This window comes from Arvicanthis niloticus, chromosome 24 (assembly GCF_011762505.2).
Source record: "Arvicanthis niloticus isolate mArvNil1 chromosome 24, mArvNil1.pat.X, whole genome shotgun sequence".
Lineage (NCBI taxonomy): Eukaryota > Metazoa > Chordata > Mammalia > Rodentia > Muridae > Arvicanthis > Arvicanthis niloticus.
This window is the reverse complement of record NC_133432.1, coordinates 20,477,431-20,501,993: the sequence shown is the minus strand read 5'-3', so window position 1 is coordinate 20,501,993 and position 24,563 is coordinate 20,477,431. Positions and strand designations below refer to the sequence as shown.

The 24,563-nt window shown below is 45.0% G+C and overlaps 1 protein-coding gene across 2 annotated transcripts in view; it reads right to left on the bottom strand.

The window, feature by feature from the left end:
- The window catches only part of Tpst1 (tyrosylprotein sulfotransferase 1), a 62,359-nt gene that overhangs the window by 20,781 nt on the left and 17,015 nt on the right, over positions 1-24,563 (bottom strand). For both annotated transcript variants that reach the window (XM_076923040.1, XM_076923041.1), the window contains exons 2-3: positions 17,686-18,631; positions 5,156-5,354 (exon numbers count right to left, since the gene is read on the bottom strand). In XM_076923040.1, the coding sequence (XP_076779155.1) occupies positions 5,156-5,354; positions 17,686-18,530 (1,044 nt within the window). In that variant the 5' untranslated portion in view covers positions 18,531-18,631. The remainder of the gene's footprint in view (positions 1-5,155; positions 5,355-17,685; positions 18,632-24,563) is intronic.

Sequence of the window (24,563 nt, the reverse complement as noted above, 5' to 3'; positions counted from 1 at the left end):
AAACCTCGAATGCGCTCTGCTCATCAGCCAAGGCCAACCTCTAGGAAAGGATGGCAGTGCTGGTGCTCCTCATAGTAAGAGTGACTTCTTCAGCTGCAGACTGTTTATCCTCTCATTAACGCATGCTCAAAATGCATGAAGCAGGCCTGACATCGAAAGGAGAGGCCGCTGGCTGCCACAGCACTCTTCTCCGAGTTTATAAATCAACTAAGAATTATCAGACTGAACAATATGGTAACAGTTATAGAACATCACAACTGCACAACAGATTTCCATATGAACACAAGGCCACATGCTGGCCACGAAGCAATTTCAAACATATTTAAAGAATTGAAGCCATAGTCTGTGTGTGTTCTCCAACCACAGAACAATCACATCAAAAACCAGGATCCAAAGAAAACAAAATCCCCAAATACTTAAAAAAGCAAATGCTGTTCTAAGAAACCTAGACTATATCCCATACCAAGAATAGACCTACTGAAGAATATTCTTTTAAGATGTATTTTAACTTTGTGTGTGTGCGTGTGTGTGTGTGTGTGTGTGTGTGTGTGTGTGTGTGTATGTGTGTGTGTGTGTGTGTGTGTGTATGAAATGGTTTCAGGTGCCTGCAGAGGCCAAAGAGGGTATCAGCTCTCCTAGAGTTAGAGTTGCAGTTGGAGGTAGATGTGACTTGCAGGCCCTCTGCAAAAGCAAGCACTCGAACCAGTTACAAAGCCATCTGTGATGGTCTGTATATGCTTGGCATGGGGGTAGCACTATCGGAAGGTGTTGGGAGTAGGTGTGTCACTGTGGGTGTGGGCTTTAAGACCCTCGTCCTAGCTGCCTGGAAGCCAGTCTTCTCCTAGTGGCCTTCAGATGAAGATGTAGAACTCTCAGCTCCTCCTGCACCATGCCTGCCTGGATGCTGCCATGCTCCTGCCTTGATGATAATGGACTGAACCTCTGAACCTGTAAGCCAGCCCCAATTAAATGTTGTCCTTATAAGAGTTGCCTTGGTCATGGTGTCTGTTCACAGCAGGAAAACCCTAACTGAGACACCATCTCTCCAGCCCTCTACTCAAGAGTTTTCCTGTGGGATTTGCAATGCTAGGTGACTTAGGATGAAGAGTGAGACAAACAAGAACACTAAGCACAGCGACAGACACAAGCAGAAGCAGCTTTGGCTGAGTACAGACACCTGAACATGCTTGTTGAGTACCTTCTAGGCTCTAGCAAGTACTGCTTTCAATGAGAGCAGTTTCTTTTTGTCTTTCTTCCCTTCCTTCCTGTCTTCCTTTCTTTCTTTTCTAATATATTAAAGTGAGTGTGTGTTAATGTGTGTGCATATGTATGTGTGCAGGCATGCCATGGTGTCATACAGAGGTCAGAGAACAGCTTTCAGTGGTTCGGTGTTCTCCATCCACTGAGGTCTCATGGCTAGAACTCAGGCTGTCAGGCTCCTGCAGCAGGTGCTCTTACCAACGGAGCCCTGGCCCTGGATGCAGCTTCTTCGTGCATGGTACAGACTCAACTTCCCTCACTTACTGCAAGTTCCCGCCTGTCTTCTTCCCTGCCCCCCCCGCCCCCCGCACCCTGACCCCTGGTTTCCCACTGAGGACTTCTTTTCTCAGTAGGGTCTACTGAGGATCCCATGGGCAGCACCATTCATATTGGGAACTGCTTTCCCCCTCGGCCCTCTTTTCTTTCTTGTTTACGAACCATTTATTTTTGCTTCGAGAATTTCATACATGAGTACTGCATTTATATCATGTCTACCCCTCCTCCCCCACTTCAACTCCTTCCACGGCTTTCGCCATCCCCTCTCAGACTCAAGACCTCTTCAATTATTACTGTTACAGAGCTTTTCTTTTTGACATTTTTTATGTGGATGGATGTTTTACCTGCATGTATGTATGTGCACCGCGTGTGCCTGGTGCCCAGGGAGGTCTGGGTGCTGGCACAATAGCAGCAAGTGCTCTTAACCACGGAGCGAGCCATCTCTCGAGCCCCACATGTACCTTTTCTTGAGTACACGTGGGACCTTACTTTGTAGTTCAGGCTGGCCTGGAACTCCGTGGTACATCAGTGTGGCTCGTGATGGCCTTTATGCTCTGCCTCCTACACCAGGCTTGGAACTTCTTTCCAGTTCTCTGGTCAATTTTACTGTATTTTTAGAAGTACAAGGGATTAGATCCAGGGCTTCACATGTTTTAGCAGAGTACTCTACCACTGAGGTACACCCATGACCCCAACTCTTCCAGTTTAGCAACGAGGCCTTTAAACAGCATTGGGCCTGACCTGTGTGCTCTCTGGCTTGCAGACTGCACACATAGGCCGTCACAGCCACATTCCTGTTACCTGGTCTAGATTTCTTCCAGTCGGGGAACAATTCCAGTCAGCCTCTGTCTGGCAAGCAACAGTCTGGGCAGTGAGTGTCAGCCTGTACTCGGAATCTGAGGTTCCTTGGCGCACCCAAGTAGCAGGGAGGAACAAAGAACTTTCACCTCAGCAAGGCCCACTCAGAAAAAGCCCGCAGCCTTACAGTTACCAGCAAATGGGTTGTAATAAAAGTCTTCAGAGTAGAGGAGCTTGACAAGAACACTATGAAACAGGAGACTTGAATCTGTCCACCAAAATTCAATGTACGTATATGCCTATGCCTCCGAGGTAGGGAGGAATCTATATTTGGTCATGTTCTCAAAGAAGTCACTAAGTCTAAAAAGGTTAAGAAGCTATGGAAGAGGGAGAAGGCCGACACGTGACCCGGAGAGCATTATTTATTAAAGCGTGCCACAATCTGGGGATTAGAGGCCTGTGGAAGAGGGCATGGAACGTGTTAGCATCTCATTTCCAGTTTAGTGCGTGAGTCACGGCAACCACAGCACACATGACTTTCATTTAGAATTGGACAATGTACTCCTCAGATGTGCTGACGCAGACAGCATTACTTCTGGCCTCTGCAAACTCTACAAAAAACCAACACTTTTAGGCCTGGAGATAGGGATGTCTATTTCCTAGTCAAATGAGATTTTTTTTTCTCCTACCCTTTTCCATCCCACTGTAAGTAAAGACACAGTGTCTGCAGCCACCTTTCCCCCCCCACCCCCGCCCCTGACAGCACCCTAGCCACACAGCTCTGACACCTAGAGAGCTTCATGGCCGTGATGCAAGCTCACAACTGCTGCGTATTATCAGCATCTGAGTCATCGCAGGCCACAATGAAAAAAGAAAAAGGAAAAGATTTGAAGATGCACAGGATTTGGCTTGAAACACAGCCGGCAACTGGTAAGACAATGAAACAAACGCAAAAAACAAGGTCAGGGTTGGCAAGACCTGACATGGCTCACTGGGTTCAGATGGCTAGGGGTGCATGCAGACCTGGCAAGCTGAGTTTGACTCCTGGAACCCGCATAAAAGTGAAAGGAGAGGGCACTCTCCACAGAGTTGTCCTTTGACCTCCACTTGTATGTCACAGCATGTGCGCTGGGTGTAAATAACTCCAGGCACATTAGTGTTGCATGCAATCTTACGAAGGGCTCAACCATGGAGCTCAACTGCCTGCCCCCAGTGTACGTCATGAAGCCCCTTCAAAAGCCACAGTGAGTAAAGCATATCCTCGCGTCTCCTGGGTTCAAACCACAGCATTCCTTCCAACCTCCACTCAGGGAAGCCAAGAATAACCTGGCCACCACGACTTCCACATGTGAGACTCTAGCCTACTGTCCTGGGAACCCTGAAATATTACTGACACGTCTCTTGGCTTATGGAATCCCTCCCATTCTGTGCACAGGAGAAAGCTGGTTATCAGCTCCTTAGAAAAAGACTCTCAGGGATTGCTACATGGGATGCTAGTGTAATGCCAATTTGATCATAAGCAAACGGCAGCTCAAAAGTTCAGAGTGTAATAAAACATTTCAGAAACTTAGGAGGTTCATAAAACACATACAAACAGCTAATAAACTGGAAATGTTTACTTACATTAACCAGTGAAACATTAAAATTAGCAGAACTCTACAAGACATCCCCTCCGTCTGGTGATTTTCAGGTCTTCTGTACACGTGTATGGGTGTCAGCATATATCAAGCACTTTTGAAAACTGCTCAGACGCTCTGACCTAGTCTCATGTCACCTTCATTAGTCTAGCCTTAGACAAAACCCTACAATGCAGACCCTGAGTTCAGTGCCCACATCTCTGCTGTATGCTGAGTTAAAATTAAAGACCAGCCTGAGCCACGCGAGGCTGTCTGAATCTTCCCCCAACCCTGATCCCAAAAAAGTTTAAATTCTATGTTTATCTTAACCAACAAAAATTTTGAACAGAAATGCAAAATGATTTGAAATCAGATTTAACCATCAAGGTATTTATTCGGATTAGTTCTTTTAAGGTTTTGGCGCAGTATTTAATAGAGCTGTGACCCAATTCATTTCTTTTTATTGTCTACATGTTTTATCTGAATGTATGTAAGTACACCACATACATAGAGTGCTCTTGGAGACCAAAAAGGGTATCAGAGCTGGAGAGACAGTTGTGAGCTGTCATGTGGGTGCTGGGAACTGAATGCAGGTCCTCTCCAAGAACACCCAGTTAAGAGAACAGTAGTTGTCTTAACTGCCGAGCAGTCTCTCTGCCAAACTGTATTCATTTTTATTATGTATGTGTACTTATACTTTGAGACCAGCTTCTCTGTGGGTTCTGGGGACTGAACCCGGGACCTTGTATCTGAGCAGGGAGCTTTCCTGACTGAGCCATCTCCCCAGCCCACAACTTTCAACAGAGGGCTAGTTCATCTAATCATTCTTCTTAAGGAGCTACCGGCTAGCCCTCAGGAGATTAAGAAACCACACCCCATCTAAACAAAGCCTTAAAAGCAAAGTGGTCCTTACACTTAAGGAGAGGAAAAAAGAAACCAGAAGTCAGGTCACTAATAATTCTGTTGTTTGTACAAATGTCACAAACTGAGCAAGGCATGCTGCTATCCCACAGCTTCTGGGAAGAAGGGTTTTGCCGACACTGCAGACTTCTGATGATAGAGCATCCAGCAAGTTAGACAACAGTAATTTAAGATAATTTTCTGGTAATAAAAAGCAAGAAACAAAACAAGAAAACTCTACTCAAACCCAAAAACATGTCTATTTTTCCTAGTTAATTTTTTGGGGGAGGGGGAGTCTCACTTACCCTTCTGGTGTTTTCAAGGATCTTGGGGTCAGGTTTTCCGTAGTTAGGGGGATTGGCGTACGGGTCATATCCAAGTTTGGCCAGCATGGGTGCAATCACTGCCATGTCTTGTAAGACATCTGGAGGTATCTTCCCAACCCACTTCGACAGAGCCCCCACATTGACGGGTTTGATGACTTGGTCTGTTGATCTTTCCACTCTGAAAACAACACCATAAACAATTATTTATGTAAATTCTAAACAAAACAAAAACATGCGGCATGCATAGAATCCCAGCACTCCAAAAGCAGAGGCAGGAGGATTAGGAGTTCTAGGTTATTCCTGTCTACAACAGCAAGTTAGAGGCCATCCTAACTACATGAGACTCCTATCTTATAAGGAGAAAAGAGGTGGGGGCATCCAGAGGAGGCTACCCCTTCCCAGAGGAGAAGAGGAGGGAGGAATTTGGAGGAGGATCTGTGTATGTGACGGGGTACTGGGAGAAGGAGAACAAATATTAGGATATAAAGTGAAAAATTAAATTTTTAAAAAGATGCTGAAAAAGAGAAAAAGATAAAAGGGAAGAGTTAAACAGCTATAAGTTCTCTGAGCGCTCTAAATTCTTTATTTGTCTGAGTCGGTGAGATGACTCAGTGGGTAAAAGCATTTGAAACCTAGCTTGACAACCGACAATGGAAGAAGAAAACCGACTCTCAAAACTTATTCTGTGAGACACACACACACACACACACACACACACACACGGAGAGAGAAAGTCTCTCTCACACATTCATGCTTATAATTTTCTTGGGGGGGTGGGGGTTTGACACAGGGTTTCTCTGTGTAGCCCTAGCTGTCCTGGAACTCACTCTTTAGACCAGGCTGGCCTCAAACTCAGAAATCCACCTGCCTCTGCCTCCCAAGTGCTGGGATTAAAGGCATGGGCCACCACTGCCCGGCTTACAAATTTTTTTTAATTTAAATTCATAATTGTGTATATTATAAGTCAATTACAAAAGGTTGGATGGATGTTATCATAACCTTTAGCATAGATAGCATAGGAACTAGATGTGCTGGCACAAACCTTTAATCCCAGCACTCGGGAGACAGAAGCAGGTGGATTTTCTTGAGTTCAACGCCAACCTGGTTCACTTTAAACTCACCATATAGTTCAAAGCCCAGGGACCCAGTGTCAAGAAAACAGAACAGACAGTGTGGGCCAGTGAGATGGCTTACATTTGTACTGGCTGCAAGCCTATCAACCAGAGTTCCACTCCCAGGACCAACATGGTGAGAAGGGAGAACCCATACTGGTTGTCCTCTGACATATGATGTGTTCACCCACCCAAATGCACACGCACACAGTGCACGAACACACACACACACACACACACACACACACACACACACACACACACACACAGAGGAATGGACAGCAGAAGGAAGTGTCTCCTTTGGTCTTAGAAAGCAGCCAACGTGTTCTTAAAGTGTGCCAGGACTTTCAGTTAGCACCCTGCCACCCCTCCACATCTCCCCGGAACCTTAACACACAGTGCTCGACACCCTGGCATGCTTTAAAAGCCACAGCCCAACGTGGCAAGGCAAGGGATCTGTGCATCAGCCAGCAGCCCATCACCCACGAGAGTCCAGCCTCTGTCCCCTTCTCAGCACCACTATGAGAGTTGCTCAAAAGTTTCTTGAGGTGGAGCAGAAGCAGGTGGATTTCCATGAGACTGGCTAGGTCTAGTTCCAGGTCAGCCAAGGCTACACAAGGCGACCCTCTCAAAAACCACAATAAAATCTTATGTATGTGTGGTAAAGAGGGGCTGGAGAGATGGCTCAGCAGTTAAGAACGCTTCCTGCTCTTGCAAAGGACCTGAGTTCAGTTCCCAGCACCCACACCAGGCAGCTCACCACAGTCTGTATGGCCAGCTCCAGGGGATCTAATGCCCTCTTTTGGCCTCCAAGGGGCACCAACACACATGTGACATATGTACACTCAACTAACTCAGCAAGACACAGACACAGGGACATATAGAGCTATAAAATAAAAATAGATATTTTTTTAATGTGTGGTAAAGAAAGGAATTTGTAGATTAAAAGGCAAGTTAAAAGACCAAATTATGACTGAGTAGTTTTTGAGCCATGTAGCCCAAGAGGTTACAGCGCCTGTTCTTCTTGCTTTTTTTTTTTTTTTTCTTTGCCTCACCAAACCCTCTGGCGCATACTTTCTTATTTTATACAGAGATTCTAGCTTGTGTTGGCTTTGGTCTGGTTTGTCCACCTGTCCTTCAGCTCGGCACTCACAGGTCACCAGGCTTCTGACTACTCTTTCAGCCCAGCCTCTCACAGACATCCATTCCTCTGCTTCAATGTGTGTTATACAGTGTTTATCACCACCTCGAAAATCACACATTTCATTTGTCAATGCTACCAAGATTCCAAAGGGAAGGAAAAAGACTTGCTCTATCTGGCTAACTGTTGTGACCCAGTGTGGAGAACACTGTTATGTGGAATCCAGTGTGCAATAAAGTCATAATATATTAATAAGTAAGTACTGTTCTATTTAAGGTTTTTTTTCTTTTTATTCTTTAAGACAAGTAAATTATTTTAACCAAGAAATCTCAGCACTGAATGATATAATCAGGTGGGAATTTTTCTTTAATTTACTAATGGATTAATTTATGTTGACAGTTGCTAAAATAAAAAAGTTATTTGGTCATGATAGCTTAACCATCTTTGATACACAGTTGAATTCTTTTTATTGCTACTATTTATGATTTGAACATCTGAGAGATAATGAAAAATTTATCTGAAGCTTCCTTCCTGTAATTCTACTGACAACTGTGATTAAGTCAAGGCTTCATAAAATGACAAGTTTTTAAAGTTTTAAATTATTATTTTTGTACTATACGTATGGGTGTTTTCTTGCATGTATGTATGTATTACATGTGTAACTGTGCACAAGGAGTCAGAATAGAGCACTGGAGCCTCTGAAACTGGAGTCTCCAGTGGTTGTTATCTGCCACTGGGTACCAGGATTGAAGCCAGATAGGTCCTCTAAAAAAGCAGCAAGTATTCTTAACTGCTGAGCCATCTCTCCAACCCTATTTTATTTTTAACTCTGTGTGTGTGTGTGTGTGTGTGTGTGTGTGTGTGTGTGTGTGTGTGTGTTCATCTAAGTGCAGGTACCTATAGAGGTCAGAGGTGTCAGATCCTGTTTTAGTCAGGATCCTGCTGTGTGTTGTGTGTGTCTGTGTGTGTGTGCATGTGTTGTGTGTGTTTGAATTTAAGTGTTAAGACAGTAACAACAGCCAATTCACACCTGAGAAGCTGAGAACCAGGAGGTTTATTTGGTTCTTGAGGATGAACGTCGCAGTAGGTATCTCTCTGGAGGATGACAACCAATACTCAGTCTACAAGGAGAGTGCCTCAGTAGTCCCAATCTAGTGCCAGAAGCCTGGAAGCTTCCTGGAGGACTTCTGGTCTATTCCACAATGAAAGCCTAGATTTCCTGGTTCTGCTATCATCTAAGGAATCAGCAACAACAGAGCAAATCCACCCAGCGGCAAGAGAAGCCAACCAGGCCATGCAAGCAGAAGTCTCCCTTCTTACAAACTTCTGCATCTGGACTCCTATTAGAAGGTGCCACCTACAGTGGGGGTGAGTCTTCCCACATCAATCAGCGCAAACAGGACAGTTCTTCAGGTGAGTCTAATTTGTGGCAAGCTGACATTAAAACCACAGTTACAGATGGTTGTGAACGGCTAGACATGGGTGCTAGAAGTCAAACTAGGGCCCTCTGCAAAAGCAGGACTACTTCCCTGGCTTTTGTTTGCTTTTGAGATAGGGTCTCAAGCAGCCCAGCTGGGCTTCTGTGCTGGGTAGCTGCATGTCTACTTGGCATAAACTAAAGTCATCTGAGGAGGGGACCTCAATTAAGAAAGTGCCTCAGCTGTGGACAGCTTCCTTCTACGAAGAACAGCAATCTGGAAGTACAAGCCAAATGAACCCTTCCTCCCGAACTTGCTTTTTTGGTCATGGTGCTTCATCACAGCAACAGTGACCTTAACTAAGACAGTCTCCAACTCTCCGTGTAGCAGACCCTGGCCTCTAACTCCTCATCTGCCCCCAAAGTGCTGGGATTACAAGTGTCAGCCACAATGCCTCTCTCTCTCCTATGACCTAAAATGATGTATGTAACATCAGACAATCTCTTCTCTACTGGCTGGAAATAATCCACTTGTGATCACCTTATATAGGACATTTCTTTACCGCGTTTAATTTCTTTGATGCGAATCAACCTGTTTAAGCTCAATATCCATCTTGAAAAACTTGGTGATTGTCTCTGGAATGAAATTAATAAAAAATGCATTTTCACGATTGCTTTAAATGGTTTTTATCTTATTGTTTCTCCTCGTCTACTGAACAAAAGAAGCTGGGGAAATCTGTTTCTGTGTTTTGGAAACAGTGAGCATTTCCTGGTTTAGAGAACAGTTAACCCAAGAACAAGGAGCAGAAACCCCCCCCCCCCTTAGTCGATGCTCCACCCCCGCAAATGCTGGCACCACCTCAGTCTTTCTTCTTCTATGTGGGGAAAGCAGTTCTGGTGCAGTTTGTCCCTGGTTGTCTTATTTTCTCTGTGGAACAACATCTTGCTGTGTGGCCAGCCAGAGCTGCATTCTTTACAAACAACAGATCTGATTTCGTTTTTTTAATGGCCCAATGTGGTTGTAAAAACACCGCATCCTGGTTCTCGAATGTTCCCTCACTAACACATGCTGCCTTGGCCCTCCAGCATGAGGTAACAACCAGTGGGGTTAAACCTGCTCACAATTACGCCGAGCCTTTTCTGGACTCCAAGAGTAACACAAGGGGCCAAGGACTTAAATGCTAACTAAAATTCAATATGCTAACTGGCTTAGTTTTCTTGCTGTTGCTGTGATAAAATACCATGACCAAAAGTAACTTGAGGAGGAAAGAATTTAGTGGGTTTACACATCCCAGTCCCAGTCCATCTGAGGGGAGTCAGGGCAGGAACCAGGAGGCATGAACTGAATGAAGCAGAGACCATGGAAGGCCACTGTTTCCTGAATGCTCTCTCCATGGCTTGCTCTGCTTGCTTTCTTACACAACCAAGGACCATCTGCACAGGGAATGTTTTGTCTTTATTTTTAAAGACTTACTCAATCTCATTTTGTATGTGTGTTAGTTACTGTTTTGCCTGCATGCATGTATGTGCACCACATGCGTTCGGTGCCTGTGGAAATGAGAAAGTATTAGATTCCCTGAATCTGGAGTTCAGCACTGTGTGGATGCTGGGCACTGAATCTGGGTCCTGCACAAGAGCGGCAAATGCTCTTAACTGTCAAGTCTTGTCTATAGAGCCCTAAGAAGCATTTTCTCAATTCAAGTTCCCTCTTCCCAAACAACCCTGGCTTGTGTCAAGTTCACAAAAACAAAACCAAAAAGACCTAACCAGCACAGAAACCAGCAGACTCATTATTAGATTTAGGCTTATGTTTTGGGGGTTTTTTTTTTTTTTGTTTGTTTGTTTGCATTTGTTTTGTTGTTGTTTGTGACAGTGGCTCTCTACGTAATCCCATCTGTCCTGGAACTCACTATGTAGACTAGGTTGGCCTAGTCTTGGTAGATTACAGAGATCTACCTACCTCTGGCTTGTTTTTAATTAAAAAAAAAAAAAAAAGAATTATTCAGAGCCTGAGAGATGGCTCCATCCATAAAGTGTGTTTGCCTTGCAAGCGTGGAGGCCTGAGTTTGATCCTCAGAACTTCTGTAAAAAACGCACGTTAATCTAATCCTAGTGCTCGAGAGCTGGAGACAAGCAGATCCCTGGGGCTCAGAGAACGTCAGACCAAAGGGAGACCCAGTCTCAAAAGAATCAAGGTGGACAGCACTGGAGAAACAACACCCGAGGTTGACTTCTAGCCTCCACATGCATACACACATGTGCATGGGCACCAGCACATAGGTGCACTCCATACTCATGAACACACAGAGTTTGCAGTCATTGCTGCTTAGGATATAGTTTTCCTCAAAACTGACTCTACAGTGTCTGTATGTCTTTTTGTTGTGTATAGCACTTAATAAGTCTGTGTTTGCCAGATTGGTAATGACGGTTTCTCGTATGCTTAAATCCACAAGAGCTGTGTGTGTATTTGGAGCACAGGATTCAGCCGGTTGGTTTCTAACTCTGCCTTTGCCTTTGTTTCCTGTTTCTGTGGCGTCTTGAGATCAGCCAAACATCTTCCCCAGGCACGCACCCACGTTGGGAACCAAGGCTCTCTGCACTTACAGAAACATGTCAGAATCCCTGTATGTTTTCAAGGTGTCTGGTGCTTGTCCACACTGCTATCTACTGACTCAGGCAGCATGGCAAAAGCTTTGTAAATGCTTTGGGTGGCAGCTTCAGGGATAAACCAGTTCTGGGGCAAGAGGAATAAAGAGGCTTTTAAACTGCCTTTCCAGGCAACTACAAAAAAAGAAACAGGAAACAAACAAACAAACAAACAGTACCACTAATCCAGGCTGTCGATTCAGTCCACCTTATGTAGAGAATGATGAACAGGCCTGGGGTAATAAAACGCCACCAATACCAACCTCCCCTCTGAACTTCAGACACGTTAAGAATAAGCACTCCCCAAGATGTGTTTTTAATAGAGTTTCACTGTAGATGCCTGAGTGTTTCTGCCTGCATGCATATGTATGCACCACGGGCCTGCAGTGCCTGCTGAGGCAGAGGAGTGTCTAGAAGAGCGTCAGGATCTCTGTATCAGGATACAGGCTGTTATCAGAGGCCTGCAGTGCTGAGAACCCAAATCATGTCCTCTGCAAGAGCAGCAAGTCATCATCCAGCCCCACAGATGTTTAGAGCTTGTGACTAATTTCTAGATTTCTGAAAAACTTGATTCTCATAGGCTTGGTCATTTTTATGTGGGCTGTATGTGTACACGTTGCTCTTATGGAAAAGGAAACTCCACAGTTCCTTACAGCACCATTTATTTTCTAATGTCACCATAGAACAGCAAGATATTTTATTTTTAGTTATTTGCTTATTTAGTGTGTGTGTGTGTGTGTGTGTGTGTGTGTGTGTATGCATGTGTCTGTGTGTGTGATATGTGGTGTACATGTGTGGTTTGTGTAGTGTATATGTGTGTGTGAGATGTGTGTGTGTGTGTCTGTGTGTCTGTGTGTGTTGTACATGAGATATCAGAGGACAACTTGTCATTTTCTTCTATCATATGGGTGTCGGGATCAAACTCAAACTCAGGTCATTGGTCTTTAAGGCAAGACTGTCTTTTAGCCACAGAGGCATCTCACCTGCCCAGGAAAACATTTTCAAAATAAGTTTTTATTATATTCACTTTTTAGAGGTGACCATGCAATAATAAGTATGGGGGTAAAAGGACTTGCAAGGACTGGTTCTTTTCTTTTACCATATGGGTACCAGGATCAAACTCAGGTCATCAGGTTTGTCAGAAAGCACCCTTATCTGTTGAGCTAACTCAATGGTCCCCGAAAACAATTTAAGATTGATTAATTTTACTTCATGTATATGAATGCTTTGCCTACATGCGTGTATGTGCATCATGTGTGTGCCTGATATGCACAGAGGCCAGAGCAGACTTTGGATTCTCCTGGAATTGGAATTACATACGGTTGTAAGCCATCCTCAGAGTGCTAGGAATTGAACCTGGGTCCTCTGCAAGAGCAGCTAGTGCTCTTAACTGATGAGCCGTCCTTCCAGCCTCATTTCATCTTATTTAAGATTTACAGATATTTACTTATGTTGTTATATGTGTGTACCTGGGTGTATGTACATGCACTACACATTTGCAGTTGTCAGTGGAGACAGAAAAGGGCATCAGAACCCCCGAGACTAGAATTACACATAGTTGTGAGTCACTCACCTGAACTTGGGTTCTCTGCAAGAACAGCAAGTGTTTTCTAACCACTGAACCTTCATTTTGGTCCCCAGCAAGGCACCTAAAACCACATGAAGATGCCGCTTTCCTCCCGTCCTATTAAGCCAGTGTATCAAGCACTTACTGCAAATGTGCAATGTGAAGCTAAGGGAGAACTATGACAAATACTATGATAAATGATACTGAAGTCACACTGCAGCAGCTGTGACACTGGCATAGGGTCCAGAAGCTGTGATCAAAACAAGCATCCAAGCTACCTGAGATGCAACCGTTCAGAGAAAACTGGCCTCGGGTTTTCTTCACCTCGAAAAGTAGCAGTGTTACAGAGACAGAGCAGAAAACTGAATGCTCACAACAGCACAGTAAGCAAACACCACAAAGTATTAACACATGATGGAAAGAAGACGGGACAGGACTGCTGCACATGCCTGAAACCCCAACAGTTCAGAAACAGAAGAAGGAAGAGCAGAAACTCAAGACCATCCTTGACTACTGCGATGGCTACTCTTGGCTGAGAACCTGACTACATCTGGAATGAACTACAATCCAGAAGTGGAGGGCACACCTCTGAGAAATCTTTTGCTTGGTTTGAAATGGGTAGATCCACTTCTAGTCTGGACTTTGAGGCAGGATGACAAGTGGCTTTGATCAGGAGCTTGAGATGGGAAGACATGCTTTTAATCTGGGCCACACCTTCTGCTGGAAGCCTGTATAAGAGCATAGAAGACCGCTTTTGCTCCCTGCCTGCTTGTCCTCGCCTTGCTAGCACATCCATTCTGTCACTGGCATTAGTCTTCTTCTTTGGAACTCCAGCATGTGCTGAAGACCAGCTGAGACATCCAGCCTTGAGCAACTACTAGATTCTCAGACTTTGCATTCACAGCCAGCCATTGTTGGGTTAGCTGGACTACAGCCTATTAAGTCATGCCAATAAATCCCCTTTATGTATATAGAAATTCATATTCTAAGTTCTGTTACTTCTAGAGAACCCTGCTTGACACAGTTATGTCGGGGTTTCAAGGCCAGTCTGGGCTACATGCTACATGTCCCATTATAAAGGCTGGGTCAGTAGATACTAAGCAAAAAACAATGGAGCAGAAAGACCAAGGAAGGGAGAATGGCTGGAGCTTTCAGGACAGAGACAAAGCTGTACAGAGGGACTCTAGAGCTGTGATAACAGGAAAGGAACATCCAAAACAATGCACAGGGGATTGTGTCCAGCCCAGATATGGAGGCAGCGCACAACTGCTCCTACCATCCAGGTGGGAAAACTTGATCCTGTAGACAGTGTTCAGGAAGGCCTTACTCATAGAAACTACAAAGTAAGCAGTTCTCTGGTTCACCTAACAAATCGTACACACAAAAGTCTAACTAAACATTCAAACTGGCCAAGCAACTTACATGAACTCTACCACAAAGCTCGATATTTATAGAAAGTACAAAATTATCCAAGACCCAAAATAGTAATGTTGACAATATCCAGCACATAAATAGGCAGAAAAGCGCTATTAATAAGGAGGAAAACAATCAAACGAAGTGACACAAATTTAGGATTAAGAAACACATTTAAAAAGCTATTCCCCGGATTTGTTAACCAGGTGGATAGCCAAGAGCAGAATGCGGTGAACGAATGCAACGACCACGTGCTTCTCTCTGTTCAGTCCAGGACCCAGCTCATGAAAAGGAGCTGCCCACATTCAGGGGAGGCCTTCCCACCTCACTGCATCCAATGAGGAATCCCTCACAGACCTGTCCACAGAGTAATGCAATCTCAACAGAATCTCTCATTAACATTTCCCTTCCCAGGTGATGCTACAACATGTCAACTTGACAAATAAAAACGAATCATCCCAGGGGGTAACTAAACAATGCAGCCACCCAGGAGGACAGCTTGGCAGCTTTTAATGAAGCTGATTTTTTTTTTTTTTTTTTTTTTTAATGATCCAGCAACCACGTTCCTTGGTGTTTATGCAAATGAGATTAAAAACTTATACCCACACAAAAATCTGTGTGGATGTTTATAGCAGCTTTATTCATAATTGCCAAGTTTCAGAAGCACCCAAGAAGCTCTAGCTTCTTGGATGAATAATAATAAATAACGAATAAATGAAACTGTGATACATATAGACAATGGGATATTATCCAACATTTTAATCCAAGAAGAGGGGAAGATGTAAGTGCCCATTACTAAGTGGAACATGCCGACTTGAAGATACTATGTGCTTATGGTTCCAACTCTCTGGCAGTTTAGAAAAGCAAAATATTGCCTAGAGTACAAAAAAAAACAATGTCCAGGGCCATGGGAGCAAAAGGACGGAACACTGTTCGGACAGTGAAAGTACTCTGCACTCCGGGGCTGGAGAAACGGCTCTGTGTTTAAAAAAGCTGATTCACACTGCAGTTCTGAGTTGCAGGATCTGAGTTCAGTTCCCAGTCCCCACTCTTCACTCTGCCTGTAAGGAGATCTGAAGCCCGAACCTGGCTTCCACAGCACCTGAGTCATGCGGCATCTGCACACATGCATGCACTAGCTAGCTATCTCTATGTAACCGGGAATGTATATGGATATATACATATTCTCTCTCTCTCTCTCTCTCTCTCTCTCTCTCTCTCTCTCTCTCTCTCTCTCTCTAAGAGAGAGACACAAGGTGGTACACACCTGTGAGCTCAGCACAGAAGGATGAGGAATTCATGATCATCCTCAGTGAGCCTCTGAGACCTTGCCTTAAAACCGTTTTAAAAATCACTTAGTTTATTATCTGGAAAGGGCAATACTCTAACCATGGCAACGAGAGCTATAACTTCCTGTGTCAGTAAAAGGAACCTAGATGAAGATTAATCACTTGTAAATAATCAGTGGCTGAAAGGCAGGTAGGTATAAGCACCCAGCTGTTCCTTTACATCATTTACAAGAAAAATCAGTATTTACCATGTAACTCAGGACCCTGACAGGTCAGTCTACAGCTGAACCACCCATGTACAAATAATAGACACTGAGAAAACACACACAGACACACACACACACACACACACCAGGAGCCTTCCTTAATGGAAGCAAGTTGGAAAGGGATGGGGCATGTCTTTTTTTTTTTTCCTAATGAAGCAGAATTGGAGTTTTATTTTAAAAAAAAATAATTTTAATATGCTGATCATGGTAGTGAGTGCCTTTAATTCCAGCACTCAGGAGGCAGAGGCAGACAGATCTCTGTGAGTTTGAGGCCAGTCTAGTCTACATAGCAAGTTCTAGAACAGCCAGGGTTATACAAAGAAACCCTGTCTCGAGAAACAAAACAAAACAAAAAAGTTAACACAGGCTTAAGCATACTTAAGGGACAAAGAACAGCATTCAGAAAGAAAGCCCCACACAGAGAGAGAGAGCATGGGTGTGAGGGGACCTAAGGGAGTTGTTTGAATGGGGAACATACATGAATAAAAGTGAAGCTTTAAGTATAACCAATCTACTTTCCTGAATTTAACAGCAACTTCCATTTGCACAGCCTCACTGCAAGAAAAAACCGGGTTATCAGAGTCAGGACAGCTAGCTGAGGAGAAAGGAAGCAGACACTGCCATGTCACAAAATACCAAAGTCTGCATTTTGCATGCTGAGCCTAACCAACTTCTTATATAAACTAGGTGCCCAAATTTTGTAGTCTTTTATAAAAACACAACGTATCCTTTACATGGCCACAGAAGCGAGGCATGGGGCACAAGCCCTTAGGAAAACACAAAGTCCAGCAAGGGGCAAGCTCTGGGTTCTAAGGCTAGCTTTGCTCTGTCTGTGGCTTACCAATCTCTTCCCTGTAAGATATAACAATGTGCTTGTCCTCTGCATATCGTTTTCTAAAGTTAGCCTGGTGATGAGACTCAGTAAAGGGTTAGCCTGGCATACATGAAGCCCTGGGGTCTATCCCCAGCACTGCATAAACTGGGCCTGGTGGGTACACCAGACGGTAGGGGCAAGAGGACCGGAAGGTCAAAGTCATCTTTAGCTAACAAGTTATTCTGACGATAGCCTGGTAGCTTTGAGAGCCTGTGTGCGCATGTGTGTAGTTATTTGTGTTTGTTTGATCAGACTAAACCTAATGTCTATGCAGTGAAAGCTTTTCTCACTGACCTGGGCTTCCATGTCCATCAGATTCAGTGGCTTCTGATTTCTAGGTACGTTTGCAAATTAGAACAATTGGCTTTTTTGTAGTTGATATCGGAAGTACATCTACCCTGTGTACATGCATTTAGTGAGTTCAAAGCATTTAATTATTACACACATGCACACACACACACACACACACACACACACACACACGCAAGTCAATGTTACCACAGGAAATGAACTGGTAGTGAAAGAACAAAAGAAACCTCAGCAATGAAATGCAAACACGAATATTCGCTGCTGTGTGTCTTTTCTTTCTTTTTTGGAGTCAGGGTCTTCTCTGTGTGGCCCTGACTGGCATGCAACACTTCACAGACCTGGTCGGCTTTGAAATCACAGAAGTTTGCATCTGCCTCCCAAGTGCTGGCAAGGGTCCATATCAGCTGAATACAGGGGAAAGAAGGAAAGATGGAAGGAAAGAAAGGAGGGAGGGAGGGAGGGCACGCTCACTCACTTTGACAGAGAGACTCCCCCAGCTTTCCCGATCATCTCCTCATGGTGCAGCACTGAGTGGTTCCATGGAATATGGAGGAACTTGAGGAGCGTCCTCATCCACCGCTCAGGGTGTAAGACAAGCTGTTCATAGTGAACCAGCATGCATTTTTTATAACCAACTTCCATACACTGGTTGTACATGGTTTCTATGGCCCGGTTCCACTTGGTCAGACAGTCCCGGTAGCTGTTCAGGTCAAACCCAGCTATAGTAACTTTCCGAGAAATCATTGAATGTACTGACGCCCGGCCATCTCGGACCATCAGGAGAAATTTGGCATTGGGAAATAACCTAGCAAGGTAAGTTAAGGATTTCAGGGCAAAAGGATCTTTGTTACATAAATAAGGTGCTGGCTCCCCATGTTTGACGATGACCTCCAGAAGGAAGGCTTGCATGGCAGAATCTAGCACTTCATCTGTGACACCAGCCTCATCCAGGCGGATCTTCTCTTTACTGGACCGGGACCACATCTGCTTCAGGGCCAGGATCCGAGGGATGACCCTGGTTTCCTCTCCACAGCGGATGTCAGGATGTGCATCCAGCATCGCCCTCATGAGTGTGGTTCCACTTCGAGGCACACCTCCGATGAATATTAAAGGCATATCTTTGTGGTAGGTGAATGTTTTGTTGGCTTTGATGTCTAGACCAGTTCGCACAGTCGCCTTGGGGCTCTCCAGTCTGGCTGGCTGGCTACGTTCCTCTATTCGGTGATGGCACTCCATGGCATGCTGGCCCAGGTAAAACACTGTCACAGAACTAATCACCAGACACGCCAAGAGTAAGTTCTGCTTCAGCTTTCCAACCATCTTGATGTGGTTATCTTCTTATTAAACATATAGTTTGCTCAAAATTATTGTCAAGAAATGTTCAGGCCATGGAGATTCTACTGCAGAAAGATGATCAGCAACTGGTGGGAAAACAAAGATCATCATCACATTACAACTGTCTACAAACCAGCCATCAATGGTTTCAGCCAGAAAGCAGCTGAAGCAATCTGGACGCTTTACTATCCTAAGAATATAACAGCCACAAACGTAAGCAACAACAAGCCAGTCAAGCACAGTGTACACGTGTAGGCCTGTAACCCAGCTACCCAGGAGGCTGAGGTAAGCAGACTGTTAGGACCAGCCTACATTGCAGATTACCTCCGAGGCCAGCCTGGGCAACTTTATGAGATCTTGTCTCAAAAATAAGAAGATGCTAGGATTACTTGCCTTAGCATGAAGACCCAGGTTCAACCTCTAGAAAAAAGCTCCATAACCCAAAAAAACAAACAAACAAACAAAAATGTTTCTAATCAGAAACAGCATTTGTTGATTTAACAAATCTGAAGCTATGCATCTGATTCACAATGGAAAAATGAAACTTTTTAACAGCAAATTCAGCAAACATTTGATACATTACAGCATGTACTAAATGCTGGACTCTAATCCAGTGTTGATCACTTGTACTCAGACTGCATGCCTGCCCCATCACTAGCTCTGTATTCTTCTATAGCAGAGACAAATTACCTACACAGAGCCCAGAGCACAACTCATATGTTCCTAACTGTCCTCTGGAGTTTAACTTGCAGCCCCACAATCTCTGAGCCATTTACTTAAAATCAATCTCCTAGCTGTCCCACAACCCCCTCTGGGCGTGTGAAATGTCCCCTAAGCGTATCCTCTCCTATGTCCCCCTCTCTGTGAGTAATCTTGCTGGCTCTATTTCCCAGCAGGATGCTAACTAAAACAGTAAAGAAGTCTATATGGAGAAGCGATCAGACATACTAGAGAAAGAATTCCTTCTGACGAGCTGGAGAGACGGTTCAGTACTTGCTGCTCTTGCAAAGGACCTGGGTACAATTTCCAGCACCCACATGGTAGCTAATACTCACCTGTAACTCTAGTTCCAGAGAATCCAATGCCCTCAGGCACACATGTAGAGTGTGTGTGTGTGTGTGTGTGTGTGTGTGTGTGTGTGTGTGTACATACATACATACAGACAGACAAAACACCCACACGCATAAAAATAAAAATAAATAAATGTCAAGATTTATTTGTCTAAGAGTTAGGACTTCCAACTCTGGCTTAGTGTCAATGCAGCCAATCTCCTACCTCCCCAAACCACTATTATGAAGCTTGATTAACAAGTGGGCCTTTCAATGCTCTGGAAATCAGTCAGAGGAACAGAACAACCTAAGAATATTTACAGCTGACACCTGGAGAAGCTGGTCAGAAGAGCGTGAGTCTGTAATTCTGCCATCTCCCAACTCAGCAGACACCACGCACAACAGGACAACACTGGTGACTTCTGCTCTCAGTGTCAGGGAGCTTGCTGACTGTGAGGTGGTGAACAAGACGCATGCCCAAGCTCACTGTCAAGCTCAACAAGAAAGTGAGCGACTAGCAGGCTGAAGCTGCAGCCCAAGCTGGGCACCTCAGGCACTAAGGAGTCACAAGAGGTCCAGGAGAAGCTTGTATGATTCAGATTCAGAATCCCAGTACTTAGAAACATGAAGCATGCAGAATGCTGGACATTTGGCACTAGCCTGGGCTGTACACTGAGCCCTAGGTCAGGCTGGCCTAATGTGATAGCCTGCCTGAAAAAAATTAAAGAAGGCAAGGGAAAAGGGGAAAGGGGAAAAGAAAAGGGGGATGGAAAAGGGAATCGGGAAGAAGCGGGAGATGTACAAACAGCCTGATCGGCTCCCCGGCTCACAGCCAGCCCTACTCATGGAGGAGCTCATGGCTCAGCTGTCTAAGCCAACCAACTACTGAGTACTGAGCTACCCAGACCAACAGGCGACCACTAGAAAGCATGCTTAGAACAGAAACAATGACAAGAGCACATACACTCTACAAAAATACAGATATACTTCAAAGCTGTTCACAGAATGGCTGCCATACAACTATGTAAAAAGTAATAACCACACCAGAGATACACAGTTTATCCACGCAGGCAAGCTTACAGAGGACAGACTGCAGAAGCAAAGACTTAACTGCCAAGAGCAATGTGGGACTTTCCAGAGCAGATGAAAACTTTTTTGACTGAAGTGTTGTCAGAGTTGCACAACTATAAAATCTAATAAAACCACTGAATCGTTCACTAACAATGAGGGAAGATTATGGCATACAAATCACACCTCAACACAGCTGTTTTCTAAGCATGAATACATAACTAAAAAAAAATATTTTAATAGTCTCAATGAGCTATACAAACCGAGATCTGGGTTTTGTTTATTCACTTATTAATCCATTTGGTGTATCTGAGCACATACTATTCTCTCAGGCACTGTACAGAATTTCAATCAAGAATCTCGAAGAATAGGTTGAGATTAAAAGATTGCCTTCATAAAAAAGACTACAAAGAAGAAGCATCAATTTAGGATAACTGGTAGCAATACAGCATTAAAAAATCTTAATACAGAATGGGATCCATTATTATGGAAAGCACACTTAAGATGCTACCCCAGGACTCAATGAAAAGGGAGTGTGTGGGAAGAAAGAACAATGGCGAAAAGACCAACTAACTTTTTTTTTTCCCCATGAGACTCACTGAGAGTCACATGGGGAGACCGAGGCAGGATTCGAACTCGGAAAGCTGGACACGTCCCCCCTCTGGTGGTGGGCACCAAAGCCGTGCGCCACCGCAAGCTTGCTAAAGACCAACTAACAAAAAACAAAATCAGATCCAACCTTAGGACAGTAACATTCTGGTTGATGAAATTAGAACTATATCGTAAGGAGGAAGGGGACCTTCCCAAACTACACTGGACAGGGCAGTCTATAGAGCTGGGGCAGTCTATAGAGCTGGGGGGCAGTCTATAGAGCTGGGGGGGCAGTCTATAGAGCTAGGGGGCAGTCTATAGAGCTGGGGCAGTCTATAGAGCTGGGGGGCAGTCTATAGAGCTGGGGGGGCAGTCTATAGAGCTAGGGGGCAGTCTATAGAGCTGGGGGCAGTCTATAGAGCTGGGGGCAGTCTATAGAGCTGGGGGGCAGTCTATAGAGCTAGGGGCAGTCTATAGAGCTGGGGCAGTCTATAGAGCTGGGGGCAGTCTATAGAGCTGGGGGCAGTCTATAGAGCTGGGGGGCAGTCTATAGAGCTGGGGGGCAGTCTATAGAGCTGGGGCAGTCTATAGAGCTGGGGGGCAGTCTATAGAGCTGGGGGCAGTCTATAGAGCTGGGGGGGCAGTCTATAGAGCTGGGGGGCAGTCTATAGAGCTGGGGGGCAGTCTATAGAGCTGGGGGGCAGTCTATAGAGCTGGGGGGGCAGTCTATAGAGCTGGGGGGCAGTCTATAGAGCTGGGGGGCAGTCTATAGAGCTGGGGCAGTCTATAGAGCTGGGGGCAGTCTATAGAGCTAGGGGGGCAGTCTATAGAGCTGGGGCAGTCTATAGAGCTGGGGGCAGTCTATAGAGCTAGGGGGGCAGTCTATAGAGCTGGGGCAGTCTATAGAGCTGGGGCAGTCTATAGAGCTGGGGGGGGCAGTCTATAGAGATGAGGGTGTTTCACCCAAATGACAGAGGACATAGCTTGGCATTTTAAACATGCAGGAAATAATTCAGCAGGGCATCTAATAAAAAAATACAAGAACCAAAGGGACAAATAACCAGCTGGCAGCACCAGATGCTTCAACAGAGAGAGAGACAGAGAGACAGAGAGACTGACTGACTGAGACTTCAGTGGCTGTTGTGGAGGTCAGACTAGGGTGTTGGAGTCCCTGAAGTAGAGTTACAGCTGTGAGCCACCTGAAATGGGAGCTGGGAACCAAACTTGAGTCATTTGGAAGAGCAACAGCAATCACTCTTAGCCATACATCTAGTCCCTAATGTAGTATTTTAAATAGAGGTCCCTCTGATCTCACCTCCCCCTCCCTGTCTATCTGTCTGTCTGTTCCCCCCCCCCTCTCTCTCTCTGTGTGTGTGTGTGTGTGTGTGTGTATCAGATGTATGCCTGAATGTAAAGATCAGAAGTCAACCTCAAGTGTCCTCCTCAGAAACACCACCCACCTCTTTTGAGACAGGAATTCCCCATGGCCTGGAATTCACCATTTATGGCATGCTGGCAGCCCGGTGAGCCCTGAGGCCAGACCAGTCCCTACCCTTCCAGCACTGGGATTACAAGCATTCAGCACCACGCTCTGTGTTCTGGGGATCAAACTCCCATCCCTGTGCCTGCTAGGCAAGTACATTCCTAGAGCCATCCCTGAATCAGTCTTCCCTTTAAAGCAGCACTAAGGCTAAGACTGGAAGAGCGAGCAGGAGTGAGGCAGTGTCAAGTGGAGGGCATGCCAAGCACAGGAGCCCACACTGAGAAGGCGTTTGAAAGCTGTCACAAGTCAAGAAAAGGCCAATGTAGTTAGAAGGCAGGGAGTAAGAGCACAAATGAGATACGCAGCCAGGGCTGGATGACAAACCTTGTGGGCAAGCTGGGTGGGAGTAATTGTGTGACATAATTAAACAGGACAGACTTAAAATATTTTAAGCAAGGAGTCACTTGATCACATTTAGGTTTGTAAAATCTCATTCTAGCTGAAGAAAAAAGATGGAGGGCTCACACTTTGAAGTTCCAGAACTATAAAGATATCAGAATGGTGTCAACCTAAAATAACTAACAGAAAGACTGACTTAAAGATGGAAGTTCAGTGGGCCAAGTGCTTTAAGGAACTAGCCCCACATGTCCACCCTCAAAACCCATGTTGTGAGGTTGGGGAGGAGCTAAGAAGGTAACAGCACCTGCCATGCAAGCCTTGAAGCCAGGGTAGAAACAGAACTGACTTCCCATGTTTTCTCTGACCTCCACAGACATTTGTTTACATATACACACATGCACACACATGCGTGCACACACACATACACACACACTTAAAAAGCAGGGCTCATGCACTCACAAATGCTATATGCTTCTGTGTACAATCCCAGCACAGGAAGGTAGAAACAAGTCACTTGCCTAACCTGCTTGGTGAATAAAAGATGGATGGCACCAGAGGAATGAAACTGAAGGGAGCCGTATGGCCTCCCTACACATGCAGGCCCACACGTGCACTACACAGACAAAAATTGGGAGAGTGCTTGTCTAGCATGCATGACACCCTGGGCTCCATGCCTAGCACCACATAAATCCAGCATGGTGGCACAGGCCTGTAATCCCTGCACTTAGGAGGTGGAGACAGGAGGATCGGGAGTTAAAGGCCAGCCTTGACTACATGACACTCCATTCCAAACAATAACAAAACAACAACAGAACAAGTCAAAGAACTGTGTGGGGAATAGGCCAGTCTTACTATATGTAAGTTTTGTTTCTTCTTTTTAGACGGTTGTTTGTATTACTGGTTATGGGTATTGTGTGTGCACATGAGTGCAGGTGCTGGTGGTGTCCAGATGAGGGCGCTAGATCCTCTGGAGCTAGAGCTAGGCAGCTGTGAGAGCTGCCTGACACAGGTGGGCGCAGGAGCAAAGTGTGCTCTACCACTGAGTCGTCTCTACAGCTCCTGTCTTCTCTTCTTAATGAAGGAAAACTGGAGGGAAAGCACAATGCCTCTCACAGAAACAAAAGGGTGGCTCTCGGTCAGGAGGCCATGCCAATTACTACCTAATGCTTCTGATCAAGCAGCGCTTAGTGCCATGGTGCCATTTCAGCAGTAATGAAGGAAGTGAAGGATAAATTGTACTGATATTGACAGGAAAATGATCCAAAGAAAAAAGCTTTTCAAAATAACTGAAATCTGGACAAAGCGTACTCAATTCACTCAGTCAGACAGCAGAGCTCTTAGGGGCTCTGATGATGGTTGTGTTCTCTTCGGATTGTCACACGAGTAGTTTTCTAACATTCTATTTGTTGTGGAGCTTGTACAAACAGG